The 26,261-nt window shown below is 38.7% G+C and overlaps 1 protein-coding gene across 31 annotated transcripts in view; it reads right to left on the bottom strand.

Moving 5' to 3' along the window:
- Positions 1 to 26,261, bottom strand: part of ADGRL2 (adhesion G protein-coupled receptor L2) — a 392,188-nt gene that overhangs the window by 117,593 nt on the left and 248,334 nt on the right. For all 31 annotated transcript variants that reach the window (XM_063342769.1, XM_063342792.1, XM_063342800.1 and 28 more), the window contains one exon: positions 9,855 to 10,027. In XM_063342769.1, the coding sequence (XP_063198839.1) occupies positions 9,855 to 9,927 (73 nt within the window). In that variant the 5' untranslated portion in view covers positions 9,928 to 10,027. The remainder of the gene's footprint in view (positions 1 to 9,854; positions 10,028 to 26,261) is intronic.

The following is a 26,261-nucleotide window of genomic DNA, read 5'->3' as shown; positions in this document are numbered from 1 at the left end:
TCATGAAGACCAGACTACAAAAATGTGAACCACAAAATGTGAACTGCCTTTTTATTGGTGGATCTATTGTTAATACTCATGAGAATCGCTTGCGGGCGGTTAACTAACACCACATTATCAAGATATAAACACGTTGCATAAAAATTCTCAAAATCTTCAATAATGAGCTCTCCTCATGTTATTTCTTCATCGTGTCATTGGAAACGATTCATTGGGCCTTATCAGACAAGAGTTCCCATTTTCTATCATTCCATTTTAACCTGCCTAATCAGTTGAACAAAAGTACTTTATGTAAAATGATTCCTTTAGTTGCCTTAGTTACAAATCCCTGCAGTATTGTATAATTGAAATCTACTCACGTAAGTTAGGAATAATTAGGACCCCAAATTAAGCCAAACACAAAGTTAATTCAAATAGTCAGCTGCTGTCATTTAAATGGTTACAGAGTTTTATTGTTGCTTAACATCTCTGAATGCTTTTAAATGCACTTTTTTTTTTTTCTCCCCCCACCCCCTTACAAGCCGATCCAAGCCGACCCCTTACTCCAAATGGGAATAGGATCAAGACAATAAATTTTGATCAGGTCACGATCATTCATACCTTGAGCTAAGATTTTCCTCAGCAAAGTTTTTTCCTGTTATTACCACTAGATTTATTTATTTATTTATTTTTAAAATCAGCCAAATAAAAAAAAAAATTAATTAAAAAGAATGGAAACAGATGAGGCTTTGAGGTAAATAAAGTTAGAATCATTGAGTCTGCTACAAATGACATCACCACGACAACAAACTTTTAATAGCAAATATTCAGAAAGTGTCTCTTCATTCTTCAAAAAAACCTTTTGTAAAAAGAAGGCAACGTAGGAATGCCATTAAAATGGATCCCTAAGAAATCCAAGAGCTAGAAAATAATGCATCACAGAGGTAAGGTTACATATTATAACAAGTTGTTGCAAGGACTAAGTTAGGACTCTGCTGATTTAACAGAATGAAATACAAAATAATTTATACAGCAAATTATTTGTTACTACTGTTATATATAACAAAATAATTGTTATATTACAAGATGACAATGTAACTGGTAAAGAAAACACCGGTGGTTAGATGCATTTCTCAACTGTTTTTCTGTCGGCGCTTAGTTTCAATGCAGAACAAAACACTGCATATTATAAATCCTTCAAGACAGTTTACGTATGGATGACTTCCAGACTTTTGTATTGTGAATTTTTAAAAATGTATTTGCGCAGCATGCTTTTTAATATATATGAAGAGACAGATATATCTACATCTACACTAGTATAAAGATATAGAAGATTTAAATTTTTTTTAGTACTGAGCAGGACTTGAATTGAAGGCCTAAACCAAACAGTTTATGCATGATGTGCTATGCTGATATATTTAATTTTTTTCCAGCTGGTACATTAATACATGAAGTGATGTTTTGTGGACTCTATCCATCTTTATGGGTAATAATCCACATCACAAACCACCCGTTTGCCCTCTAGTACTTTCCATGCTTCACTCTTCACGCATGCCAGCTTCATCTGTTGCAAATTAAATGATGCAAAAGCGTAAGCAGCAAACTGTTCGGTTTTGTTTACTAAAAGCACATTTGTCTTAAGCCACTAAAAGGCATGATCAGTTCTAAGCCAGAAAACCACATTTTTCCAATAGACTTTCAATGGTAAATGTTAACAGTGGTGCAGAATAAAGTAACGTTCTATAATTTAAAAAAAAAAAAAATAATGACAAAACATTAAAGGCAATCTGCAAGCCTAAGTTACAGAAAAGAACTGGGGCAGCTCAATGGGGAGAGATAGGAAAAAATAACGTGAAAGACTGTGAAAGGCAGATCAAGTCACACGCACAGCCGAAGAGGATCAGTGGCAAACAGGCAAATCTGACTGAAGCTCGCTAAGAAGATGGTTAAAACAGAAATTATACAAAATAGCGCTGAAGTCTTTAAAAAGCAAACATTTTTCATTGCCAACTAAAAATGCAGCAGATAGGAGAATTTGGTTTCAGCGTCAGCTTCCTCAGATTTCCTAAATGAATTACTGAACTCAAATTTAACAGGAAAATTGCTCAAACAGCACCCTGCAATAATTGTACTTTCTGCTGCAAGAGAACAAAACTACCTAACTCCCGAGAGAGACATCAAAATCCCTGACGGGGAGAACACAAAAGCCAGCTCTCCTTCCATCGTCAAGATCCCTCATAAAACTCGCCGAGCGCTGTATCCAACGACTGAAAGTTATGTGGTCCCCCTGGGTTTCTCACATGTATGTGTTGCTCAGGCAACGGATGAAAAAAAATTCATTTTGCTTCCCAACTAGTCTCCCCTACACACATTTTATACACCAAGAAAACATCAGTGATTATTATACTAGTATAAATTGCGAAAACAAAAAGAATGAAATATTCCCAACCACCTGGACTGGTCCAAGCTCAGGAGGAACAACCAGGGAACCTCCTCTACCACTGCCAACTCACTCGTGTACGTTTACACGAGTTGCTCTAACGTCACCGGAACATGGATGAATCACCTCCCTAATTGAAAGAAGGACCCACCAACCGAGCCAATATTCATACAACTCTCTTTCTCTACACTTCAAAAGAAAGCCGGGAAATAGAAATTACAGAAACACAAAGAGATTTAGCACAATTGGGTTTTGAAAGCCAGTGAGTAGTTCCAGAAACTTTCTGGAAGGGCAGGAATTTGGGACACCTTCAAGCAAAAGGATTTTTTTCAGCTCCTATCTATCAGAAAAAAATGCATATTCAATTTATCGTATGATGTCTTTGGATTTGAGGTGTGGCTTATTTACAGAATCACCCACACAAAATTTATCCTGTGTTAAAAATGTAAAAAATTCAGTAATCCTGAAAAAAAGTGAATGATGATTGGCAAAACATCCAATATTCATGTTTCTCATTCCAAATGTCAATCCAAACAAATCATCAACGGATAAACCAGTACTATCTATAGAAATGTAAAACTGGAGCTGATCCAGCTTTGACAGAATGAAATTTTATCAAATTAGAAGTGATTGGAAATAAAAAACCTGCAGAGTGATTCTACCAACACAGGCACATAAGAAGTACCATATATAACTGAAAGTACAACAAAATTATTCACAAACCCTTACTACATGTGGATGTGTTTTATTTCCTTATCTTCTTTTCTTCTGTTTTTATACTTGGACAGTATATAATACAATGAAGTGCTGATTTAGTGCCGTATTATCCAAGTACAAAGTCATGTAACAAAGAAAAACAATAATAATCAGAGGGAACAAGTATAAATATTCTTCTAACCAACCAATGTTGATGAGTAAATATGATACTAATTAACCACTGTAAAAGGACAGTCAATTTTTAAGCATCTCTTCCATGAACGTTACTGTATAAATATATACAACCGCATAAGAACACGTTGGGAGCTCCTATACTATTAAGTGCATTTATGACGATAATATGGATGGACAACAAGCCAAGAACATCTCCCTGTGAATGGTTTTCTCTCCTTTTCCTCACATAACACAACCTGGAACACGATCACAAACATGGAAGTGGGCACATACATGAAACATACATTAGAGCTGTTTGCATAAGCCCTTTTTCTGTAGTGCTTTCATCCTACATACACGTGCTTACATTAAGACATCCATACAACACGCAATAAGCATAAAATGTATTACTTTTCTGTAATGTTTACTCACAGAGGTAGACCATGAGCATCAATAGATCTGCTTGCGAGCAGAAAACCCATTATGCGTTTGTAGAACTTGGGAAAGAATATTAAATCTAAAATCATTATACTTTATGATAATTTTTATAATCTGATCATAAGGACGCTAAATGTAATAAGAAAGCCAGGGCTGAGGCATTCACTGGTATCAGATGCTTCAGGCACTTATACTTCTATTTTACACTATGACCTAAAAGTACGATATTGAGAAAGACAATGTTGTTAAAGTTATATAAAAAAACCTTCTTACTAAGACGAGCAGTATTCTTCCATTTGACACTAAACAGAAATGAAAATAATTAAATACCTTAAAAAAAATGAAACGTAATAAAAATAGATTATATATATTTCCATGTTTAGTAACAGAGTACTAATGAAGCTTATTCATTTTTTGAAAGACATATATGTCCAAACTCCGCTACCGTGTTCTTGGAAGTGTACCTTATTGTAATAAACTAATCTAGAATATACCCAGCTTTATATTTAATAAAGGAAAAGCCCCTCAAGCAATGGTGTCAGTGCAGGCTAGCTGAAGGTTAAGCCAAGCCCCTCTCGTTGCAGTGGCCAGCTGCATGGCTCGCCTCTCCCACCCACACCCACCGAGGTTACGGCAGCGAAAGATGGCACACTGAAGTAATAGCTGAGAGGGCTCTGAAAACCTAACATCTGCCCTTGGCACAACACACGGCGTTTCTACAGTTTTACACGTTACAGGGTTCTTTTCCTCTTCTGCATACAGAGCGCAAGAAATGCAAAATCAATCGATACAAAATTCATAAAGGAGAACGTTTTTAAGTAACTGACGAAGAAGAAAGCATATCAAAATAGTAATACTGTTATTCATCTCATAGTAATTTTGCATTTATACTTCTTCTCTTTGCTTAAACTATCAGACCCTTATGTTAACATTTCCTAGCAACTTCTCCTATACTGTTAGTTAGTACAGTATTTAAAATGGTTCTTCATGCATTCTTCTACATGGTTCTCCTACATTTTAAAATAGTGGTGGTTTTGTCTAGGTTTCAAAAATGTAATGTTATAGCATAGGATCCTGCAGACCTCACTGCTCAGGGAATATATGAAAGGATATTCACTGCCAGCATGTTAAAGAATTGCTGGCTTTTCCAGGCAGTCTGTCAGTCTCGATTACCTGGAAATGCACTTGAAAAGTTTAACAGACATTCTTTTTTAAGAAGAAGTTTGGTAACACTGTTTAGATCAATTTCCGTTTTAGAAGGTATGTTAGGCCTACGTCTCCCTCAGAAAAGGAAAAAGAGATGTCCCAGGTAAGTATGCACCACAGTATCCCAGTGAAAAATGGCATGCTCTTCCAGGAAAGAAAACAAGACTCTACAGCAGTAGCTTTCTGCAGAAATCCAGTTGCTCCCTTCGCATAGATATTTTCTTCTGCATCATCTCCATTAACCAATTAAGAAAAAAGAATCCTAAAACACATTAGGTATATATGCTAAAAATGAAGGCAGTATTGGAAGGCTTACTAGAGAGACCCTCCAAAGGGCAGGCAGTAACTGGCTGGCCTTAGCGTGCTCGGTGTGCGTATGGATGCTTTGCGACCTCTGTTAAACCAAGTAGTTGCCTACTAACTGTGCGCTTCACAGAGCTCTCGCTGTGATAAATTCCCTGGTTAGAAATTAAATTACTGCTCCTATTTGCTCTTGCGTGACTCCGTAATGGGTTTCCCCCCCTTGTAGAACTTATATCCGCTAATTAACAGAAGCTGATTTCTTCTCAAGTCCAGGGTACAAGATTTATTAAATTCATATCCTGGGCAAAATCCTACTAATACTTCCTAGTAGATGTGTAGGAAAACCAATGTGCTTCCACAGTTTGTTGAGTACCTGGTGTCATATGCCTTAGACACTCTAACTCTGAGTGACCTGACAGGAGCCGAAGATCTGAAGCAATATGCTAAAATATCAAATACCTTTGTAGTGGCCGCAACGCACATTATCTGTATTTAATATGTCTTTTCTTTAGTAAATGCACTAACGTTGGATATACACTTAAAACTGCTTCCAATTTAACACTCAGCTCCTTGGCTGGCATAAGTGGAATTTACAGGAATTTATATTTCTCAGTGTAATGTTAATTAAAATGTACATTCAGAGGCAAAGACAGGCTGGATTTTTTTTTTAAATAACATTAATGCCGTTTAGGAAAACTGAATTAAATAGATAATGAAAGCTTGATGCTTCTTCCTTTGGACAAACCATAGATAATATTTCATAATAAAATAAATTAAAATTATATTAAACCTTGATTAAAATAAAATGTAAGCAAAGAAAATTATTTCGGTGCTTCCCAAGCACTTGTGCCTTTCAAGCAGCAGAACAGAACTAAAAGGCGCCTAAATCTACTCGAAACTGTGGACTTCATAAGCAAGATAAAGCTTAAAATATCAAACCCTGTACAGGCCAAAAAACTTAATCAGACTGTTTAGCTCTGACATCTTTTTTTCATATGCATATTAGTGTATCTGCCTTAACTTGCTTGAAGAGAAACCAATAATATGTATAATAAGCTTTTTACTCTGCTTTGCTATGGAAACAAGACGTGTGATCTCACTCTGACTTTCTGCATTTTCTCAGATAATTTTTAACTTGTTGGATGATTTCACCTAATTAGGAAGGGAAAGAAAAAAAAAAAAAGAAAAAAAAGATAGAGGTGGTGTCAAAAGTGATTCCTTTCCTACAGTTTGTAGGAACCAGGTGAGTAAAGAAGAGGGACTCAACGGCATGGGGCCAACAGGAGCACGAACCCACTCCTTCGGCAAGAGCGGAGAGCCAGGACGGCGTGGGACTGGGCAGGACCCCGGTGCAGCCGCAGCGGAAGCTCCCATCTCCCCGGGGCGATTAGCCGCAGGAGGAGGCCAGGCTTCACGGGGATACCCGCGTAACTTCGATTCTAACTGCTTTCCGAGGTACTTCTTTCAGTACGTCTTTTGTAATAAAATTGTAGTTCTAAAGACATACCTCCAGTAGAACATGCTAGAAAAAGGGACAGAAAAATACCTTCCGAAATGACGTTAATATTCAAGCTCATGACTTCAGCTTTTCCTGCCTCTCATCTTTTTCTTACTTAGGGCTGCAATGCTTTGCTGTTGATGGTAATAACAATGTTTTTTCAAGCCTCTACACAACAATATTGACCTGTTGTTGATCAATGTACCAGCAGTGTATAATAACTCCGTGCGTTTTTCCCTCCAGCTGCCGGCACTCATCCGTTCCAGGTTCATTTGACCTGAAGGAACAGACTGCTTCAAAAAGCAACCGCACCTGGGCTGCGCTAGGCAGGAAAAACAAAGCAATACCAAGACCTTCTTAACTGAAGATATGAGTCCTATTTGGATAGGCGACGCTAAAATAAAATTGCAGCCTTTGTATAACTGTGCCTACTTGCTAATTCCCTGGTGAGTTAAAGTAAAGGCACTGTGAGGGTAATGAAGTCTTCATCTTGATTGGAAAATGTTTCATTATATGAACAAATGAGTCACTTGTCCACACCCAGGATCGTTTTTCCTCTCTCTCTCTGTTTAACTGTACAGAAACGTTAAAATATAACAGCAGGGAATTTTGCCAGGTTTCATCTCCCCCACCAACCGCAACAACCTGCATATACACATAAGATTTCTATAAAAAACCCTAAGTTCCAAGCGAGAGAATGAAAGATTTTCTTATTTCTAGCAAAAGTTAGATGCTCTTATTTTAACCTTTGTTCATGTTCATACTTCCAGGCATGAAGTGCTACTAAAGCACGTTACACTTGGCATCTCTTATTACTGAAGCAGAAGGCAATGTAATCTTGTGAGAAAGTGTAATAATGCGGTATTCATTTTGCTTCTGTGGCTGGAAGCCAACTCTATATTAATATTCATTTCCAGTATACAGAGCCACAATATTTCATTTATTTTAAGAATTTACAATTAATTTGGTATGATTCTGTTATCTGCTCCCAATTTCCTTCCCTGTTTCTTTTAGCTGAAAAAGCAGCTCTTGTATAGACTTTAAAAAAGTAAATTCACAACTGAAGCATCAAAAGATTGCTACTGGCTACTAACAGCAAGAAAAACAGGGACAGAACGAAATGAACTTGAAATATTACAGATGACAATGAAAATTAGCTTTCTGCAAATGGCAAAAATTCAATCTGCAGAAGTTCTCAGTTGACTTTTTCCTTTCCAAACTCAACAGATAAAACACTCATTGCAGCATGCTGCCTAGTACTGTAACCAAACCAGAGAAGAGCTGTTTGTCTGCTTTTCCTTTCTATTTTCAAATGTTTTCAACCACCACACAGCATTAAGCTGCAAGTATGTGAATCTTTGTAAAATGTACTAGATACAGGGATTCAAAACAATTACAACAACAAATAAAATCCTTAGTATTTTAAAGCTTCGGAAAAAACGTAAATAGATGCCTCTACTTCCTACACCCTTGGTTTCAACTAGTGCAACCACTTTTGCAATGCAAGTGCGTTTATAATTAACACAAGTTATTACCTAACCAGCCAGTCGTAAGATTTGCAATTCCATTCTCCTAACATGCATTTACCTTCCTTACCTGTGAAAGAGGCTGAATTTAGTTTACCTTCCAGCTGTTGGCACTTACTTTCCTATAAAAGTGAGGTTCTACCCACGTCCACAGACTCAACAGACACCAAGAGAGCAGTCCATACAGCAGCCACCAAATCAGAAACCCCATCAATGATGATGTGCAGAGTCCCATGGGAAATGCCAGTTTTCTAATATATCCCGGCAATATTTAAGGAAGAGGGGAGCGAGGGGGAAACTGACCGTGAAAGCTACTTAAGTGAAATGAGACTTCCCCATGTTCAGAAACCTTCATGAAGACTCCTAGTACGTACTCCCTGATAGATGTGTGTGTTCACACATACGTATGAACAACCTATTTTAGCAAAGCTTGTCTGTCAGTACAACACAAGATCCGAGTTTTAGCCTAGAATAAATGCGTAGCAAATTACACAGTGAACATGGAAGACTGCATACAATATTGAAGTTTTTAATCTCGGGTTTTGCCATTTTTGGGGACTAGATTCTTTTGGTTTGTATGGATTTGGGAAAGAAGAGAGGGGGAGGCAGAGCAGCTTTCCTGAAGTATATCTGAAAATTTAACCTTAAAATTCAAAGAATTTTGACAGGGTAAGGTATGTATCTGCTTTAAAAGATGGTGAGATCACGCCACAGATGCGCCAAAGAAGCCTTATATATTATATATCGATTACTGAATGATGTAGGAAGGCGTGGAGGTGCTAGTTTATTGCTAAACCAGTATTTTCACCAGCAATCTAGTCAATCAAAATTCTTACCCCCAGAAATTTCATAAACAATGTTTTCCTGATCATTCATGTTTCGCTGTTACTATGAGAACAAAATAACTGGATAAAATAGAGATTATCAAGAAAAACAAATAAAGAATAGAGGATACAAATTTTTTTAAAAGGTTTTTCCTTCCTCCTATGTTTAATTTAAGAGCTATTTTAAACACCATATTTGATAGCAGTGAAGTATTTTTCCCTTTTTTTAAAAAAGTAAAAATATTTTTAAGTAGATGCTATTCCTGTATGCACTTTGAGGTTTATTTCCTGAAATTTAACTTGCACAGTTCTAATCTTAATGAAGTGTTTGGCATTTTATTTTCAGCCAGCCAAATTAGAAAAGTAAAACAGACTTTTCATTTGCACTGTTTAGTTATTTTCTATCACATTTAACATATCTATACGTTGCTTCTAAATGGTTGCGCAATGAGAACAGGAAAAAAGAAGAATAAACAGGAAGACCCCAAAAATAAGGCATCTATCAATCAAGGATATTAATACTGTCCCTTCAGTTGTCTGAACACTGCATTTCAGTTTCAACATAGCACACTGTATCAAAACCAAAAAATATATTTTCTTTCTTCATTAAAAAAGAGAATAATTTGAATCTTATGAATTAAACCTAGAAAATGCTACAGACAAATGCTTTTAGTTTGACATCCCAGAACTTCAAGTCATCTAACAGAAATTAACTGTACAGACCATTCACCTCATCTGCAAACTGAAGTAAAAAATAAACTAAAGCTTACCTTCAGTACACTGCAGGAAGCTGATAATGAGCAGAAACCAAAAACTTCGCATTCTGCAGCCAGAAGACACCATTATTGATCCCTGTAAGAATTTTCTTTGTATTCCTTAATGAATCCAGTTATAAAAGCCCAGCATCATCGAAACCAGTGCTCTGCATTATTCATCTTCATACCTGGAGAAGCAGAGGATTTGGAAGAAAAGGAGAAAAAAAAAAAATCCATCAATAGTTGAACACCAATAATTTGGAATACCAAATTTTACTTGACATGAAGACAGAAATTTTTAATAAAAATTGACAGTACACCTGTACGGTAGCTGGGAATTTGGCAGGTTTGTGGGATGTAATCTCTCAAGGTCAGTGATCATTAAACAGAATGCCAAATAATGATACATGTTAAAGTTGAAAGGACGAATGTTATTGATGTACTTGCACTAAGACACATGAGAAGAAAAAAAAAAAAAAAAAGAGAACGTTTTTTTCTGAATATAAGAAATTGGATTTGCAGATGACTAGGCTAAGCTTTTCCCACTCCCGAAATCTGACAGACAACTTGCAATTCTCCGCCTCAAAGAATAACAATAAAAATTAAATCTAGGGCACTGCCATATTTCTTACTGCTTCAAAACACGGCGTGGCTGAGAACAGCAGAGCAACACCGCTCGGCAGCCAGGCTCTGCCCGTCTCCTCCCTGCCATGGCTCCGGGGTTCCCTTCCTGAGACACACAGGTCGCTCTCCTCGGATGAGAAGCCCTAAAGGCAACTTGGCCGACAAAATACTCTGGTGAGGAAGCTTATTCCTACGACTCTGCAGTTTGCTATATTTCTACCCAATAAACACCTTCAGAAAAAAGGGAATAAACATAATGGATGAGACTCTCCTGCCCTTAGCCTCTGACGAGATTTGTCTCCAACTGAGAAATACGAACCGATCTGCTCCTGTAAACGATGTACCAAAGGAAGAATTCTTAAAGCTATCATTTGCATTTGAAAAATATAATTATGGTGATAGAGTGCAGTTGCTGTGATAGAAGATTTGACAGCAGAGTGCTCCCTTTTACTAATGACTTCATTCTCTCACCAGCCAACTGAGTAACGACATACATCCTCTTCCATATCTCACTGTATGAAGCGAGATCATGCTTCAGCCCCGAATATTACAGTTTGGGAAGCTAGAGAAAAATTAGCATCCATATAAAAACAGATGATTTTTAACTAGAAAGCTGGCTCTATATATTACACATACGTGAAACAACTCTGGACGAATGACTGGACAATGTGGCAATGACACATCCAAAGAGATGAATCTGGTGCCACATCGGTTTGGTCTCTCCAAGACGAACGGAGAGGACTGCATGGATATATTCCTGAGATACCTTGAATTAACATTACTTTAAAAACTTATAACAATGATTATGTAAACACGTAAGCGGAAGGATCCAAGGGCCACTTTTACAAGTATTGGAGCGTGTGGAGGGCTTTAAAAATACATTTATCCTTTTGGCAAGAAGAACTGGAAAGAATGAAGGGCACATGATACCAGACAAAGAAATTCTATGAACTGCAGATCATTTTCAGAAGCAGAAAGTGTAACTCCTTTTATATTACTCAATGTTAATATTAATCAATGACAAGTTTGTTCCCTGAGCACACAGACAGCAACAAGACTGACACTCACTTTTTCCCCAAGGAGAGAAAGATGGGAATTAACAGAAAACATTACGGAACAATTTCTCTGGCTCTCAATGAAGGCAATGTGACTGTGGCAGAACAGGAGGTTATTAAATAGCCAAGTACGCTTCTTTACTTGGCTCCTCTTTAAGAGGAGTGATGCCACTTCAGTGTAGGCTTCCCTCTCACACAACACAAGCATGCTTGTGATTTCTCACACAGGGAAATGAAAAAGAACTGACATCTGAGGCCGACTGATTTTATGTTTATTTATACATAAAAACAAACGCTTTTTCCAATTTCCAGCTACAGACAGGTGCTCTTCAATCACCGGCGCTTTTATCCGCATGTATTTCAACAAAGAGCATGCAATAGCAACCGGAGTGCTTCAGTGCAGGACAGCCAGAGCGTGGCTCTCCCTGGCACAGCCCCACGTGCCTAGAGGTAAGAGATGTGCCCTCAATTTAGATGGTGATACACCAGCTGCTACAGGACAACACAGAAGCAGTTATGAGGAGACAGTCGTATCGTATCTCTACATCTTTCACACTGGGCTGCAAGTGTTTTGCAACTAAAAAAAAAAAAAAAAAAAAAGAAATCTAAAAATCCACAAAGGATGCACTGCATTCAGCAGAAATTACAATTGCAAAGGAGCTCCTGCTGAGTAAAGAAGGAAAAATTGCCACCATGATACATCCAAAAAAAACCCTGGAGATAGTTCAGCTAAAAGCTTGGGAAGAGCTTGGATTAATTTTTTACCTGTAGCACCCAAAGGAAAAATGATAAAACTATTTTATAGACACTACAGACTAATCAGCATAATTTCAGTAAGCAATCAGAATAATCCAAGAGAACAGATGAGGAACAATAATGGCTAAAAGTGAAATTAAGTCGGCCTTCTGATTGCTCCCAGTCTGTCCAGAAGATTTTGACTTCCTGAGACGCAAGTTTTATCGTTATTTCCGTAACGTATCACTGCACACCCAGATTTTAAGACATCTTCCTTCACCTTCAAGGGGATAGGGACATACCTATGCTTTATCATCCTTAAACTCATCGCTTCCTTGTGGGCTTTTTTTAATTGGTAGGAGGGAGGAGGGTAGCGTTAAAAACTAAAACAATGACAGCACTACTTGCGGTACCCAACATCTCTCTAAGAAAAAGCTGCAAAATTTACGGCAGAGACTTTTTGTTTTTAAATACACTAAGAGCTCCTGACCTTGTAAACTGACTTATTTTAACTATTTTAATAAAAACCCACACTTTCTGAAAGGATAATGATGTTTTGTGATACCAAAACCAGCAGAAACTATTCAACTAAGAATAAAAGCAAAATATTTTTAGGACAAATTTAAGTGCTTTGTGCAATATATTGTTCTCTCTGGATTGCTGTAGCCTACAGACATAGAATTTAACTCAGTGTGCTGCTGCAAAAAGAATTCAAAATAAACTAACCAGCCCCTAGTAGATTATGAGTAACACATGTTTTTCTAAAAAAGCAAGAAGAAATTAAGCAGTGTTTGAAAACTGATGCAACAGGGTTTGGTTTTGCTTCTTTCTTTTCTTTTGAGTAAAAATTAACAGCTTCACAGTGAATGATTTTTAACGCAACCTATATATTTGAGAAACTCTACGTGGCTCCAAGTAAAAGAACGGCGGTGCCGTTCTGAACAAACTATTCAACAAACTATTCATCAGTGTAACAAAAGCTAATCCTGAAAAAGGTACCCAGACATGAGCTGGAGCCAGAGAGCACTTTGGCTATAGACGCTGCCAGCAGCCGTGTCCTTCTGACCATCCATCTATCAGCGATACGGAGCCTGCCAGTGGCATCTCACAACAACAACAAATCCCAAACCAAACAAGTAGGACCAGGAAAAGACATATTAAGTTACTTCTTTGTAAACAGAAAAAGGAGACCACGGCGAGTGGCCGTCCTGCGCAAATAACTTATTTCCCCTCAGACCTTAATAAACCTTTTCTCTGGATCACTGACTGCTTGGGCTGCTGGGTGGGGCAGAGAGAAACCCCCCAGAGCAAAAGGTTGCTTGAGTTGCAGAGTGCAATAAAAGCTGCCCAGAAAATTTCAGTTGTAACTTAAACCCCTACCTCTGGGCCACACTGCAGTGTCTCATCGAAAAAACCCACCAAACCTCCACTGGAAACACAGCGGTTCACCTTGTTAAGCTTCTTCGCGTATGTGCTGTTAAAGAAGACTAGATCAGTAACAGAAACGTTAATGTTCAAACCCGTACACTGCAACGGTATTGGGCACCTCTCAATACTGTATTCATAAGCTGTGCTCCATGTCTCAAGTATCTTAGTGCCCCTGCCTTGCTTCCTTGTTCTTCTGTACTTCTGAAACCTCTTACAGACGGAACAGGACCGCTGCAGAACACGTGCCACTGTTGGCCATCCCTCTCCCCGCAACATTGCTCAAGAGCACCCCAGAGATAAGAGAAAGCTGCTCCAAGCATGCTCCTTGAAACACTTTCATCTTTGAAGAGAAAGACCTCTAAAGGACTGCCGCGTCCCGACTCTACTCTGTTTAACCTTCCCAAGGTTTTATTTTCAAAAGCCAAAAAAGGATCTTTTAAGAGCTTCCGGACCACTGACACAGCATGCTTACGAGCTGCCTTTTCCCTCCTGTTCCATCCAGCTTCTCAGGCAATTAAGACAGAGGGGAATGGAGAGATCTTTCCAGCTAAGCAAGGATATTTTTCTTTAGCTAGAAGTCTTTCAGACTGACGTATTTTACAATATAGTGCCTAATTTTCCAAATCGTCTTGGACACACCATGAAGCACTTGCAACCTCAGCCAAGCTTTAATATCTCTATTACAGAAATAAGAATTACGGTAGCTTTACAGGAGATGAGGCACTGAGGTAAGGAACACCAGCCATAGCTGCACTGCTCTTACTGCCAAGGAACTACCAGAACCCAGGCAATCCTTCTTATAAAACCTGTATGACCTACCTTGCCACACATGCAGCACCCTCACCGCCCTTTATAACCCAGTTTATGAAACTCAGTAATTCTGAAATGTATCTGAGACACTCTGCAGGGGAAAGGAGGGGGAAGAGAAGGCAAGGGTAAGGAGATATATATTCATACAATATAATAGACTACTTAGTCTCCTGAGAAATCATGTGTCAACGTGCCTTCCCATCATGAGGCTTTCCCAATTTAAAAAAAATAGAAAAGTTAAACTTCCTATAATCTGTAACATTAGAATTTAATTAGCGCAGTGTGATTAGTAAAACTGTCTAAGCCACCTTAGTAAAATACTAGAATGAGACTAATACTGTTTATGATCCAAGGGCTACGGTTCTATACCTATCTGCAGACACCCAGCTCCAGTTTTCAACATTGAACATATCTTCAGGAGCACTCAATATGAGTTATTCCTAAGTCTTCAATACGGTTATTCAAAAATTGACTTACATTAATAACTTTGCATTAGTGCTACAGTACCAGATCGTAGAAAATCTTCGAAGTTACAAGATCTTGCAACAGAACCTGAAGCAATAGCCTGTGCTGGTTTAGTTAGCGTCCTTCTACTACCTATGACAAACAATCAATGCCTGATCTGTTCCAATTAAACAAGGTGCATATTGCAAGAAGAAAGGAAAGGCTAACTCTGCTCTCTCTACAACTGGTTAACAAAGACTTATTTTCCATTAAAAGCAATTCAATGCTTAAAATGTATTGGAGAGTCTTACCTTCAATTCTGTATTCAACAGTCCCTATTAATCGTCACCTTGAACACCGGATTTCTAACCTAAAACATCTCTTTCCAAGTTGCATGGAAGGAATGCGGTATCAGGGAAGGGAATAATGCAGTAAGAACAAGACTTGACCAAGGTCATTCAATCTTGCAACAAAAAAAATTACTTCAATGCATTCAGCTGCGTTGTGCTCTGAGGTGACATACCCATGCCCGAGAAGCGCCTGAAACAGTGTGCCATGACCATGCATCCCTAACTCAAGAATGACCACAGAAATGCCCACCCCACCCCAGCCGGGGCTCCCAGCTCATCAGTGAAGCAGATAATTCAAAATAGCCCATCTACCTATGCAAGACATGCCACTAAACAGTGCACTGACACCGTTTTAACAGTACAACATCACAATTTAGTCCATCAGTCCGCAGCAGCTCAGTGGTCTACTGCAATCGTTCACAGAGAAAATAAACAGGATTTGAGAGGAAAAAGACGAACATTTTTCTTTCTCATCAGCACCCCAGTTCGGCTCGGCCTCACTCTTGTGTTTTACAGAGGCGTTACACGGTGCTCCGCTCCCGACAAGCCAGCTTTGCCCCTTCTTGTTAACACAGGATAAAGCCTGGACACTCTAGGGAGTTTTCATTCAATAAGGCAGCAAAGTAAACCTTTGCTAGCGCTAATAAGAATGGCTTTTTTTGGCTCCAGGCACTCTCCTTTTGCCAAGTCTGAATTTCTTTTTGCCTTTGCTAAATGCTCTGTAATCAAGGGGGGCGTCACTCAATCCTCATTGCAAATTCCCTGTATTTCACCTGAACGGACATCGTGCCGCTACATCAGACCACCTCCACTCCAACACTGCAGGTAAAACCTTCTTAACGCTTCTGCCCTCGGTGTCACTACAGCTTCCCAGGGTCTGGAAGAGAAATCCCCAGCATCCAAAGAAAGGGGGAGGGAAAGGGATGCTGTAAGTCAATTACAACCATTATCGGCTGTAATATCTTAGTGTCACGCTGAGCATGTTAAATATGCTGATCACTTTGGACACCAGAGGCACAGTCTGAGGCTGTTTGCCATTCTCTTCATTAAACTGCAAAACAAATAGCTCTCATTTTCAAACCTACGTAGGACAGATTTTATGAACATCAAAAATAAACAAGAAAATAATGAATAGCAATAAAGAACACTGAGAACCATATGACAAACTAAAAGAAGCCATCACAACAGCTGAAGAAAATTCAAAGGCTTTTCAAACTTCTCAGAGGAGAGAAATCCTCAAAATAATCTATTTATATTAGAAGATATCGTTCCTTTCCCTCGAATAAAAAATAAATAAAAAAAATCACTAGACTAACATCAACCAAAGACACTGCAGTCTTGTAAGACAGTAAACTGTTTGTTGACAGCCTTGACAAGGCTTTGCAAAGGCCCATATTTCTCAAAGCTGTTATGCCACTTAGCTGATCTCTTTTTTTTCCTGCCATCCAGTGTTTTTCACAGCCGAGAACTTGTTTGAAGTGGAAGCAGACTGGAAAAAAAAAAAAAAAAAAAAAAAAAAAAAAAAAAACCAAACAGAACCGAGTCCCGGGACTGTGGTCAGACGTGCCCGTACCTGCGCGGCGAGGTGGTGCTTCTCTACTGACTGCGGGGCTCCCACCGCCCCCGAGCTGCTCCCTGCCCGCCCAGCACTGGGCTGCAGCCGGGAAACGGGTTCAGATAAGCCCTTCACAGCTGACACGCTGAAGGAAGACCACCTCATCAGACCAGCGCAGAGCCACCAGCAAAACACCCACCAGCTACCACTTTCCAAAATAAAATCAAATTACAGGCAAGAGCAGACAAGAACACATTTTCACCCGTGCTGTAACTGGGTTAACAGGGGCTGTAGAGACCCAAAACTCTGGAACAGCAACCAGACCATGGCCGGGGACGGCTGGGCTGCAGCCTCAGCGTCCTGTGTTCATGCGCAAACCTCGGTTTGGTAGGACCAAGCCCCTGGAAACTGCTGCACCGAAGACTTTTTTTTCCAGGTATGTGCCAAGGAATCTTACCAAACAGATTCATGAAGGTACTGTGATAGCATCCATTTTAAAGCATCCCGTTTTCTATCAGCTGTATTTAAAAATCAGTGTATGTGGTCCGTATTCAATATAAATGATCCTGTTCAAGCTTCAAGAACAAGCTTGTGTGGGCAGCAAAGTCACTTTTGATTATTCTTAAAAATTCTATCAAAACCCTTTGTCGTTACCAGAAAAATACCAAGTCTTTAAAAAGTAACTGAAAAATATTTATAATTTTTTAAAAATCAGAAGCAGGAGGTACATACATATACAAACAATGCACCAGCGGTAATTTGTGGCATATCTTTTGCTTGGAGAGGAATACGGTTCTAATGCTAACATCTGTGAGACCACGGCCTAATCATTGTGCAGTGAAATATGAAACAAAATCAATGGTGGCACGTAAGATGTAATCTCTGCTGTGTTTGGCTCACTGCACTGAATCCTTGACTCATAAATCATTGTTACTAGCCATTCAGTGAATCAATATTCAGATTCCCTCTTGGTCTATACATATGACCGCTAAATGAAATAATAATGACCAAAATCTGTCATATATTAGGTTATCAATATTACCAGAAGGGATTTCTTGGGAGCAATGAGGTAATCTAGGATAAAATATATCAGATGAGCATGCAAAGAAATGTGAAAAACCTGTGACTAAATATAGAGACAGAAGAAGAAAGGTATTTTTAAATACCCCTCCTTCCATCATAGGTATTAAAATTTACCATAGCATCACAATAATGCATTTTATGAAGGACCGTTTCAATGATGCCTGCTTTTAATTATGTTTTATGCTGTACTTGAGCATTTTTCTTCTTCTTCTTTCAAATAAGCCCTTCTCAAGTTATTACTAGTTTTGTTTCTTTTCTCTAAAGCACAATTAATATTACAGTAATCAGAATAGTATTTTCTCACCAGCAGCCTGATAGTCAGGAGCTTCAGGACACCACATTTTAGTTCCACTAAAAACCAACAACAACAAACAAACATCTAAGAGTAATTCCATAAAGCTCTGTTTTCCAAACCATTCACAAACCATCTACGCATTAAAAGGTGGTGGATCACCTCTTGCAGAAAAACCTGCGAAGTGCTGTGTGCTACCATCCCATACTCAGCCATGAGCCACATCAAAAATTGTCATTTTGACAACAGAAGAAGGGAAGAAATGATGAAGACCTCAAATACGTCACCTTTGAAAGAATAACCCACCAGGAATGGTCTTTAACTACTTTCTAAGCACAGAAGAGATTCTCCAGGCAAGTATGACTTACAGATAGAAACTCCAGTGAATTTACGTAGCCCTTTGGAGGACTTCGGCATGTATATTAAGTACCAAAAAAGAAACACACTTTGACAGAAGCCACGACTTTCAGGTTCACCAGTCTTACATACCAGTAGCACTTAGAAGTAGAAGGGTGAAAATTCAAAAACTATGAAATAAAAGTCAACAAACTCCCTGTCTTTCTTCCCTCGTAATTGGCTTTTCTCATACATACATTAATGGTGAAAACAAGAACTCAAGGGTGAGAAGCCCTGTATGACAGTATTGCACAGACAGCACTAACTCTTCCTTGCACCTACGCACAAATATATGACGGAATTACGTAACTTTTGCTTGCACATCGTCAAGAATTGTGAAACACACGCAATAAATATGGCAAATAAATCTTCAGTATCATTCAGAAAGGGCCTGATTCTGCAATTAAACAAAGAATTCACTTCTGTTACTGGATGACGGGCTCTGTAAAGACGCTCAAGTTGCCTAGGCATCTAGCGGTGCAACTGGAGTTAAGAGTCTTTCCTTGTACAATTTAATAAGCAATGAAGACTCAGGTGACTATTCTTAACAGTGCAAGGCAGCTGAATGACAACCGGTCAGTCACTGGAGCTCTACCATTCCTTTAATTGGGTAAACTGTGGGCTTTCTTATTTATTCAAACTACAATGGAGAAATAGAAAACTATTTCAGTTCATTTTTTATTCCTTTTGAAGAAAGGCTAAGTTGGAAAACGATAATGATTACATTTGGAGAAGTTATGAGCAAAAAGCGCTCTAAATCATAATTCAACAGAAAGGCTCTTTCTACTTGCACGTACCACCCTAGCATCCTACATGGTACTCAAAAGAATGAACTCTTTTCATTGGAGTGACTGGAAACAGTGTAATTCCCATACTTTTTAATTTTTTTTAAATCATCCCTGCAGCACAGATGAAATTTAAGATACATTTTTAACACATTTCTTAGCAGCAACATGACCTCTGGTGTGCTGTGGTTTCATCAAGCAGACCAAGAACTCTGTGTCACACATTTACAATTTCTTTTAAATAATAGGTCTTGGTAGCTCAATGTGACAATGACACTGCTACTTTGGAAAATATCGTATTTTTCTTTAATTAGGTTACGATATGATTTTAAATTATAATTTATTTACCCTTTAACAATTACAAATACTTAACGACCTTTATTTTGTATTCTTTTACTAGAAACTAAAGAGATTTTTTTCTAATAAAAACCCTGCTCTTCACATGTTCTGCTGCAGTTCATGAACTGTACGTGCAACTAAAAAGAAAAAAATAAGTCTACATTTGTCTATCAACAATATTTATAAGTGAATAGAGTGGAAAGATTACAAAATTTTAATAAGAACATTATATTATAGTAGCAATAATCTAGGTGTTTTACTGGGAAGTGAAGTGGATTACCGTAAATGAAATTTTAAATGTCCTTTCCATTTTATAGATAACACAAAATGACTCTTTTCATGTCTCCAGCGATAAGGATACATGTGCCACACATTTAAATAGTGCCTTCACCCTATCCAACCCTGCTCATGAATTAATAATTCAGTGACATTAATACAAGAAGATAAATGATAAAGAGGTTACAGCACAAGGGCCAACGGTACACATATACTTCTTTTAGAACAGCTAATACCTCTCTGCCAATTACAGTTAGAACTTTTTTAACAGTTTTCAATGGCATTTTTACAATCTAAATAGCAGCTTATGCACACACAATTTCACACAACTCAAGCTTAATAAATCTCCTGCTGCTACCAAACAATCATTCTAGGGGATTAAAGTGCAACATCTGCTAACATTAATAAGCATTTTACATAGCAATATGTATAAAAGCAGTTGCTATCAGTCTTCTGAAAAAGCTTCTAGACTGGTATGGCATAAATTATACCTTTATCGTTCAACTGGTAACTTTAGCTTACGGCAACAATAAGGCAGCTATATTGCTATATAGCAGCAAAAAGCAACAAAATTATATACTGACTGCGATTATCATTTGCAGTGGAACAATTTTCAAAATACTTGAAAAATAAACAAAAAACGTGTGCGTGCAAAAGATTTCAGGTAAGAACCTAGTAAAGTCCCACAATTTCAGTACTTACAAGAAACCAAAGCTACCAATCTCTTTCCAAGAGACAATTTCTCTCCTAATACCAGCTACAGCTCTTTAATCCATCTTGGGCTTTTTTATTTTTTATTTGTATGCCTACCAAAGCAGAACGCACCGTGAAAGAATGCGTGCCTTTCCACGGCATAAAATAAATATCAAGGGTTTTATTTAATTAGGAATTCCAGCATACATTTTGAGGTAGAACCTGGCAAATGAGCGTGCTTTGGAGTCGAGAGACGTGTAACATCAGGCTGGAGCCAAGAACACAGTTGGCAAACACGGCACAAACTTCCAGGCGCAGCCCTGCCAAGGCGACTCAAGCCCAGCAGTTCAGCGGCGGACAGCCCAGTGCCAGAGCCTGCCAATCACCCCTGCTCTGCAGTGAATACACCCAACAAAGTCACGTTCTCGCCCCTGTTACCATTTTATTCTAAAGCCATTTTCGATATATATTTAAAAACACGGAGAGGTCAAGTTTTGTTAGGCTCTTACTTCACAAACCCTACAATTTTAGTATTTTTGAGAAACTGAAAAAAAAAATAAAAATCAATAGTCAACTTTGCAATCATAGCTATTACAACAGTTATAAAACCTTTGTACAGCGCTCCAAGATAATTTTGTTGTGTGGACACACGTGGGCCAGGATCTGCAAGCTCATTTCTCTCTTTTATTCAAAAATAAATTTGTATCAAAAATATCCAGAGAGATGACAGAACAGCAAACTGGATCAAATAACTATGTAGAAAATATTTAATCTAATCTTTTTTTTTAATTAGCAATTAATTTTTCCATTATGAATTGCTTAAACATGATTGTTTTAACATTATTTTTAAAGTCAAAACATTGCTCTAAAAATTACTATTATCATATTCTCCTGACATTGCCTACATTCTTATTTGACACGTTATAAGCGAGATGAAGAAAATCAAAGCAATAAAATAATAAAAGATTCCAGCAATGCCAGGGCTTGACAACTAACACTCAGGACCTTTTGATGCTATCAGGCTTTAAAGTGCCCGGAACTAAGGCTGAAGCCAGGCTTAGCCGAGAAAAAACAGTCATTTAAGGACAGAAGGAAAAGCCTGAAACAAAAGGTAAGTACGTTCAGCACCTACTTTTTCCTCAGACTGATGGTTTCTTCAGGCTGAAGTCTGCACCTGCAATTCCCATACATATTTCAAAGATCAGAATCACCGTCGCCGGAGGAAGCACATGGGGATTAAGAACCCAGATGCCTCGGTGCCACAAACAGTCTTTCTTAAATACAGCTTCGAATTTTAGGTTACCATTTTCAAATAACATTTTTTTTGAGGTTATCGTGCGCTGCCTGTAAAAACACAGCTTGATATTAAAGTGAGAAAAGTCTTACTTTTTTTTTTCTTTCAGGGTAGAAAAGCATGGTACTGGCACACGACTTTGTTTTCAGGCTATTCCTCCACCCGCACTCCAGTTCTCACATCAGACACATCCCCTGCCATGTGCCGGCCTTACATGTTCTTGAAGATTTACTGCTGCTGTAGGAGTCTCATGGCTATTTCAAATCCAGGTCACAACTTTCCACAGTCACTCAGATTAACATTTGCAATTTAATCTATTTTAACACAAGAACCCAACAGCGCTGAGACGAAAACGAGGTGACTTTTTTTTTTTTGCTCAGAGATGACTGAGTATTAAATATGAAATTTAACAGGTTTTAATCATAACGGTTTGTAAACAGCGTAATATATATGTCTGCCCTAATTTGGTAAGACGGAATTCTCACATAATGCTCATCAAACTGAGCACAAAAAACCTGTTCTGGCATTTCACTAAATTAAAATCTTCAGTCCCCACAGCAAGAATGCACAAATTTAGATTTTATTAATACCTTAAATCAAACTCACTTTTATGAAAGGCAATTTTCAAGTCATGTTCTCTTGTGATAGTGAAGAACAGAACGGGGTCTTGAGCATATTTTTACAGACACTTTGATGATAGTCTCACCTTTTGGTCTGATTGCTATTTTTAACAAAAATACCATTTTCTTTGAAATCCAGCAAACTCCCGTTTTCATGAATATAGTTTTAAGCCTTCGGTGACAGAGCAGCTGACAGCTCAACAGACAGAAGGCAAATTTAAGAGAAGTTGTCCCTGTTTAGAAAATGCATGCCGTTTTACCAGCTTCTCATTCAGCAATCTGAAAAACTCCAAATTTAATCTAGATCACTGCATTTCCCAGCTTGCCCAAAGACGTTTTATTGTGCAAAACCTTCACACTCACAAAACCATGCAAGTGATACACACGCTCAATAAGCTACCTTGATTTAACTACTGCTCTATGTACTTTAATGTTTTAAATTTTCAACATTAAGTAACACTACCAAGCCTTCTGCATTGCAGGCACTGCTGCAATAGATTACAAATCAGATGCACAATGAAATCAGCAGCAGCAGGTAGACTCCCCCGTACTGACGGTTACTCACCAGAAATCAGGGAGAGTCACACTGTGGGGCCAGAAAAAAAAAAAAGGGGGGGGGGGGGGAGAGGGGAAAAAAGGCCAAAAAAAAAAAAAAATCAGGGGGAGAGGGCGGATCTGGAAGATGGCACCCCCCCAGCTAGTTTCAAGTGCAGTGGAAGTGGGAAAGCCCTTGGGTAGGGCATAGAAGGGGAGCAAGCAGATGGAAAAGGGGAGGCCTAAGGAGGGCTGCAGCAGGGGGACAGGCTCGCCCTGCCCTGCCACCGCTGCCTGCGGCCGGGAGCCTCTGCAAAGTAGAGAGGCATTTGAAGTCGCAGAGGAAAATGAAGGAATGCAAGTCAACAGGGCACAGAAACATACAGAACAGCGCAGAAAAGGGAAGGACTTCTAGTATGAAATGCCTGTGTGCAATCTGATTTCCTTCAAGCGGAATGCCAGCATTTCGGATCGGTTGCCACACCCTCGTAACCCAACGTACAAGACTTAACTTCTGTCCAGGACACAAACGCAAGCTAGACTAACTGTGACTATTTGCTTTTTAATCCATGTGAAAAGCCCACCAATCCACAGGAGAAGCCATGAATCTGTCTGAAGAATGAGTCAAAGCAGTAATAAACGTGGGGACAGAGAACGCTGGCAGTGAACGTTACGAGAGGAGCCAGCACACACGTGCAACGAGATGCACGTCGGCCTGTGTACCTGCATACAATCGTTTGGAAACATTTGCTGTTCTGCAAGTAATCATATTCTACAAGTGACCGATGATTTCACAGTGCCAGAATAATAATAATTTTAAAAAGCTGACCACAATTTCAACACGTCTATTGCACATTCTGGGCAACTTTTTTTTGTTTAAAAGTCATGTCCAGAAGAGGTTGTGACAGTAATAAATGTACAGTTTATTTATGGGTCACTATTGGGCTGAACTAAGATTTTATTTCTGGAAGAAGAGAAAAAGAAAGACGGGAGCATGAATAACACAGACAAAAATGGAAAGGAAAAAAAACCCCAAACCCAACCTAAAGGCCCATCTCCTCAGATACGTGAGAAGCGACAGACAGAGGCATGACAGAACACTTCACCTGACACTGCCTGGTTATCAACACACTCTCTAGAAGTTACTCAGTTTTATTTTAATATGTCTTCAGTCAAAAGGCGATTTGACGGTTTTGACCTAGAAATAGCAGTTTTATAGATCTTCTAAAAATAAAAGTATCTAACCCAAGATTAACATGGCGTACAATACAAGAGGAGCTCGCAGTAAGCACAGCATAAGATTTCAGCAGCCAGACATTTCACCCCAATGACTTCTGGTCACCAAAATAAAAAGCAAATTCACTGTTATAGTATTATTTTAAGACATTGAAGGAAATAACACTTTTTAGCTTTTCCACAGAGTTGTTATTCACTAACTAGAACATGTACACTTGCAGTCCAGCTGGCTGAGAGGGGAACGACGGAAACCAGGGTCTTCTTGGCTGGCAGCGACCTTCATCCGCGACTCTGGACAAGCATTTCTTCTCCTCATCTGCCTCACAATTTTATCACCTGATAAACTGGACACTTGGTATTTTTGAATAAAAAAGTTCCATATTAATAAATACCCAGACATACATGCATTCAAGCAGAATTCAAGCATTCAAGAGCAGACATTCATTCACTATTGTTCAACGTTTTTTATTACTTCAGTCACTTTCAAAAATACTCATAAAAAACACGGTCCCTAGGAATAGCTTAACACAGGTAAGAATAAAAATATATTCAGCTAAATACTTTCAAATATTTAAATATACTACTAAATGTTGCATTCCTCTCTAGGAAGTCATTTATCTTGCAATGACCACTAACAGCTCTAACTTCCAAACAGCAGATACAGATTGTTTCAATATTCCAAAACCAGCAATTTCTTAAAGCCTAGACTTACGCAGAAGTCCATTTCCCACTTTTCATTTTGAGCCCCGTTCAACAAGCCATAATTATGAAATATTTTCATGTTGTTATTCTCTTACAGGTACTGGGATACAACTCATTAGACTGGGGTTGAACAGGCTGTGGTGTGGGAGGAGAAGTACTGCTGCCCTTCTACTAAGGACCAGGACATCAATAATTCACACTGATTGGGAAACGCTATTCAACAAGACGATTAATTTTTAAGAATGTGGTGGGGATAGTAACAAACATCGCAGAACAATTTTAAATTCTACAAGAATCATCAACAAAGCTAACAAACATGAAGCCTTTGAACTAAATAAACCTACATTTCTTTTTGTTCCAGGTTAAAAAACTCCAGGAAGCACAACTCTGGAATACAGCCAGCGAAGTGACGAGCAACACCAGCGACCCAACCTGCGGCGTGGGGGGATTCTGCTGCTCCAAGTGTGGACTAGAGCACTTTGTGCCATACACTGTGCTGCGACGCTTCATAAGGCTTGGCAACGCAACTCAGAAGGGGGTTTTTTTTGATCTTAAAGCTATTCTATTGTAGGTTCCCCCTCCAGAAGGAAGCATCCAGTGAAACGGATGTCAGCGAGCACACCTGAGACCACAAAGATTTTTAAAAAAAAAAAAAAAAAAAAAAAAAAAAAAAAAAAAAAAAGAGAGAGAGAGAGAAAAAAAAAAAAGAACCACCTACCAAGCCAAAATTAAAAATGCAAAACACAATTACCCTCTAAGGTGGCTCCATTTCCTACATGTTCATAAAACTGCAGAGACTCCAGACGCGCCATTACCCATTATCTGAGACGCTCCCGCAAGCTTCCCGGGGTTCCTGCCGCCCTGGCCGCAGAGGGTGGTGGGAGCCTCCTGCCTCCCAGGCCCCGGCCCTTTCCGGGAAGAGGGATAAGCAAAGCTGAGTTTCCCATGGAGCACAGGATGAACCTTGCTGCTCATAAGTGCTCTTACGGTTTCCATAGCGAATGTCATTTACATGAAGGCATTATAAAGGTTCCCACATAAAAATGCATCTCTAGCATAATGACATTCTTTCAAGTTACTTTTCTTCCCACTTGCTATAGTTCTTAGGTGAAAGGAGAATATTGACAAAAACAGGACATGAGGGGGACATAAGATAACCACAGACTGAAAA

The sequence above is a fragment of the Chroicocephalus ridibundus genome, chromosome 8, assembly GCF_963924245.1.
Source record: "Chroicocephalus ridibundus chromosome 8, bChrRid1.1, whole genome shotgun sequence".
Classification (NCBI taxonomy): Eukaryota; Metazoa; Chordata; class Aves; order Charadriiformes; family Laridae; genus Chroicocephalus; species Chroicocephalus ridibundus.
This window is presented reverse-complemented; position numbering and strand designations above follow the sequence as displayed.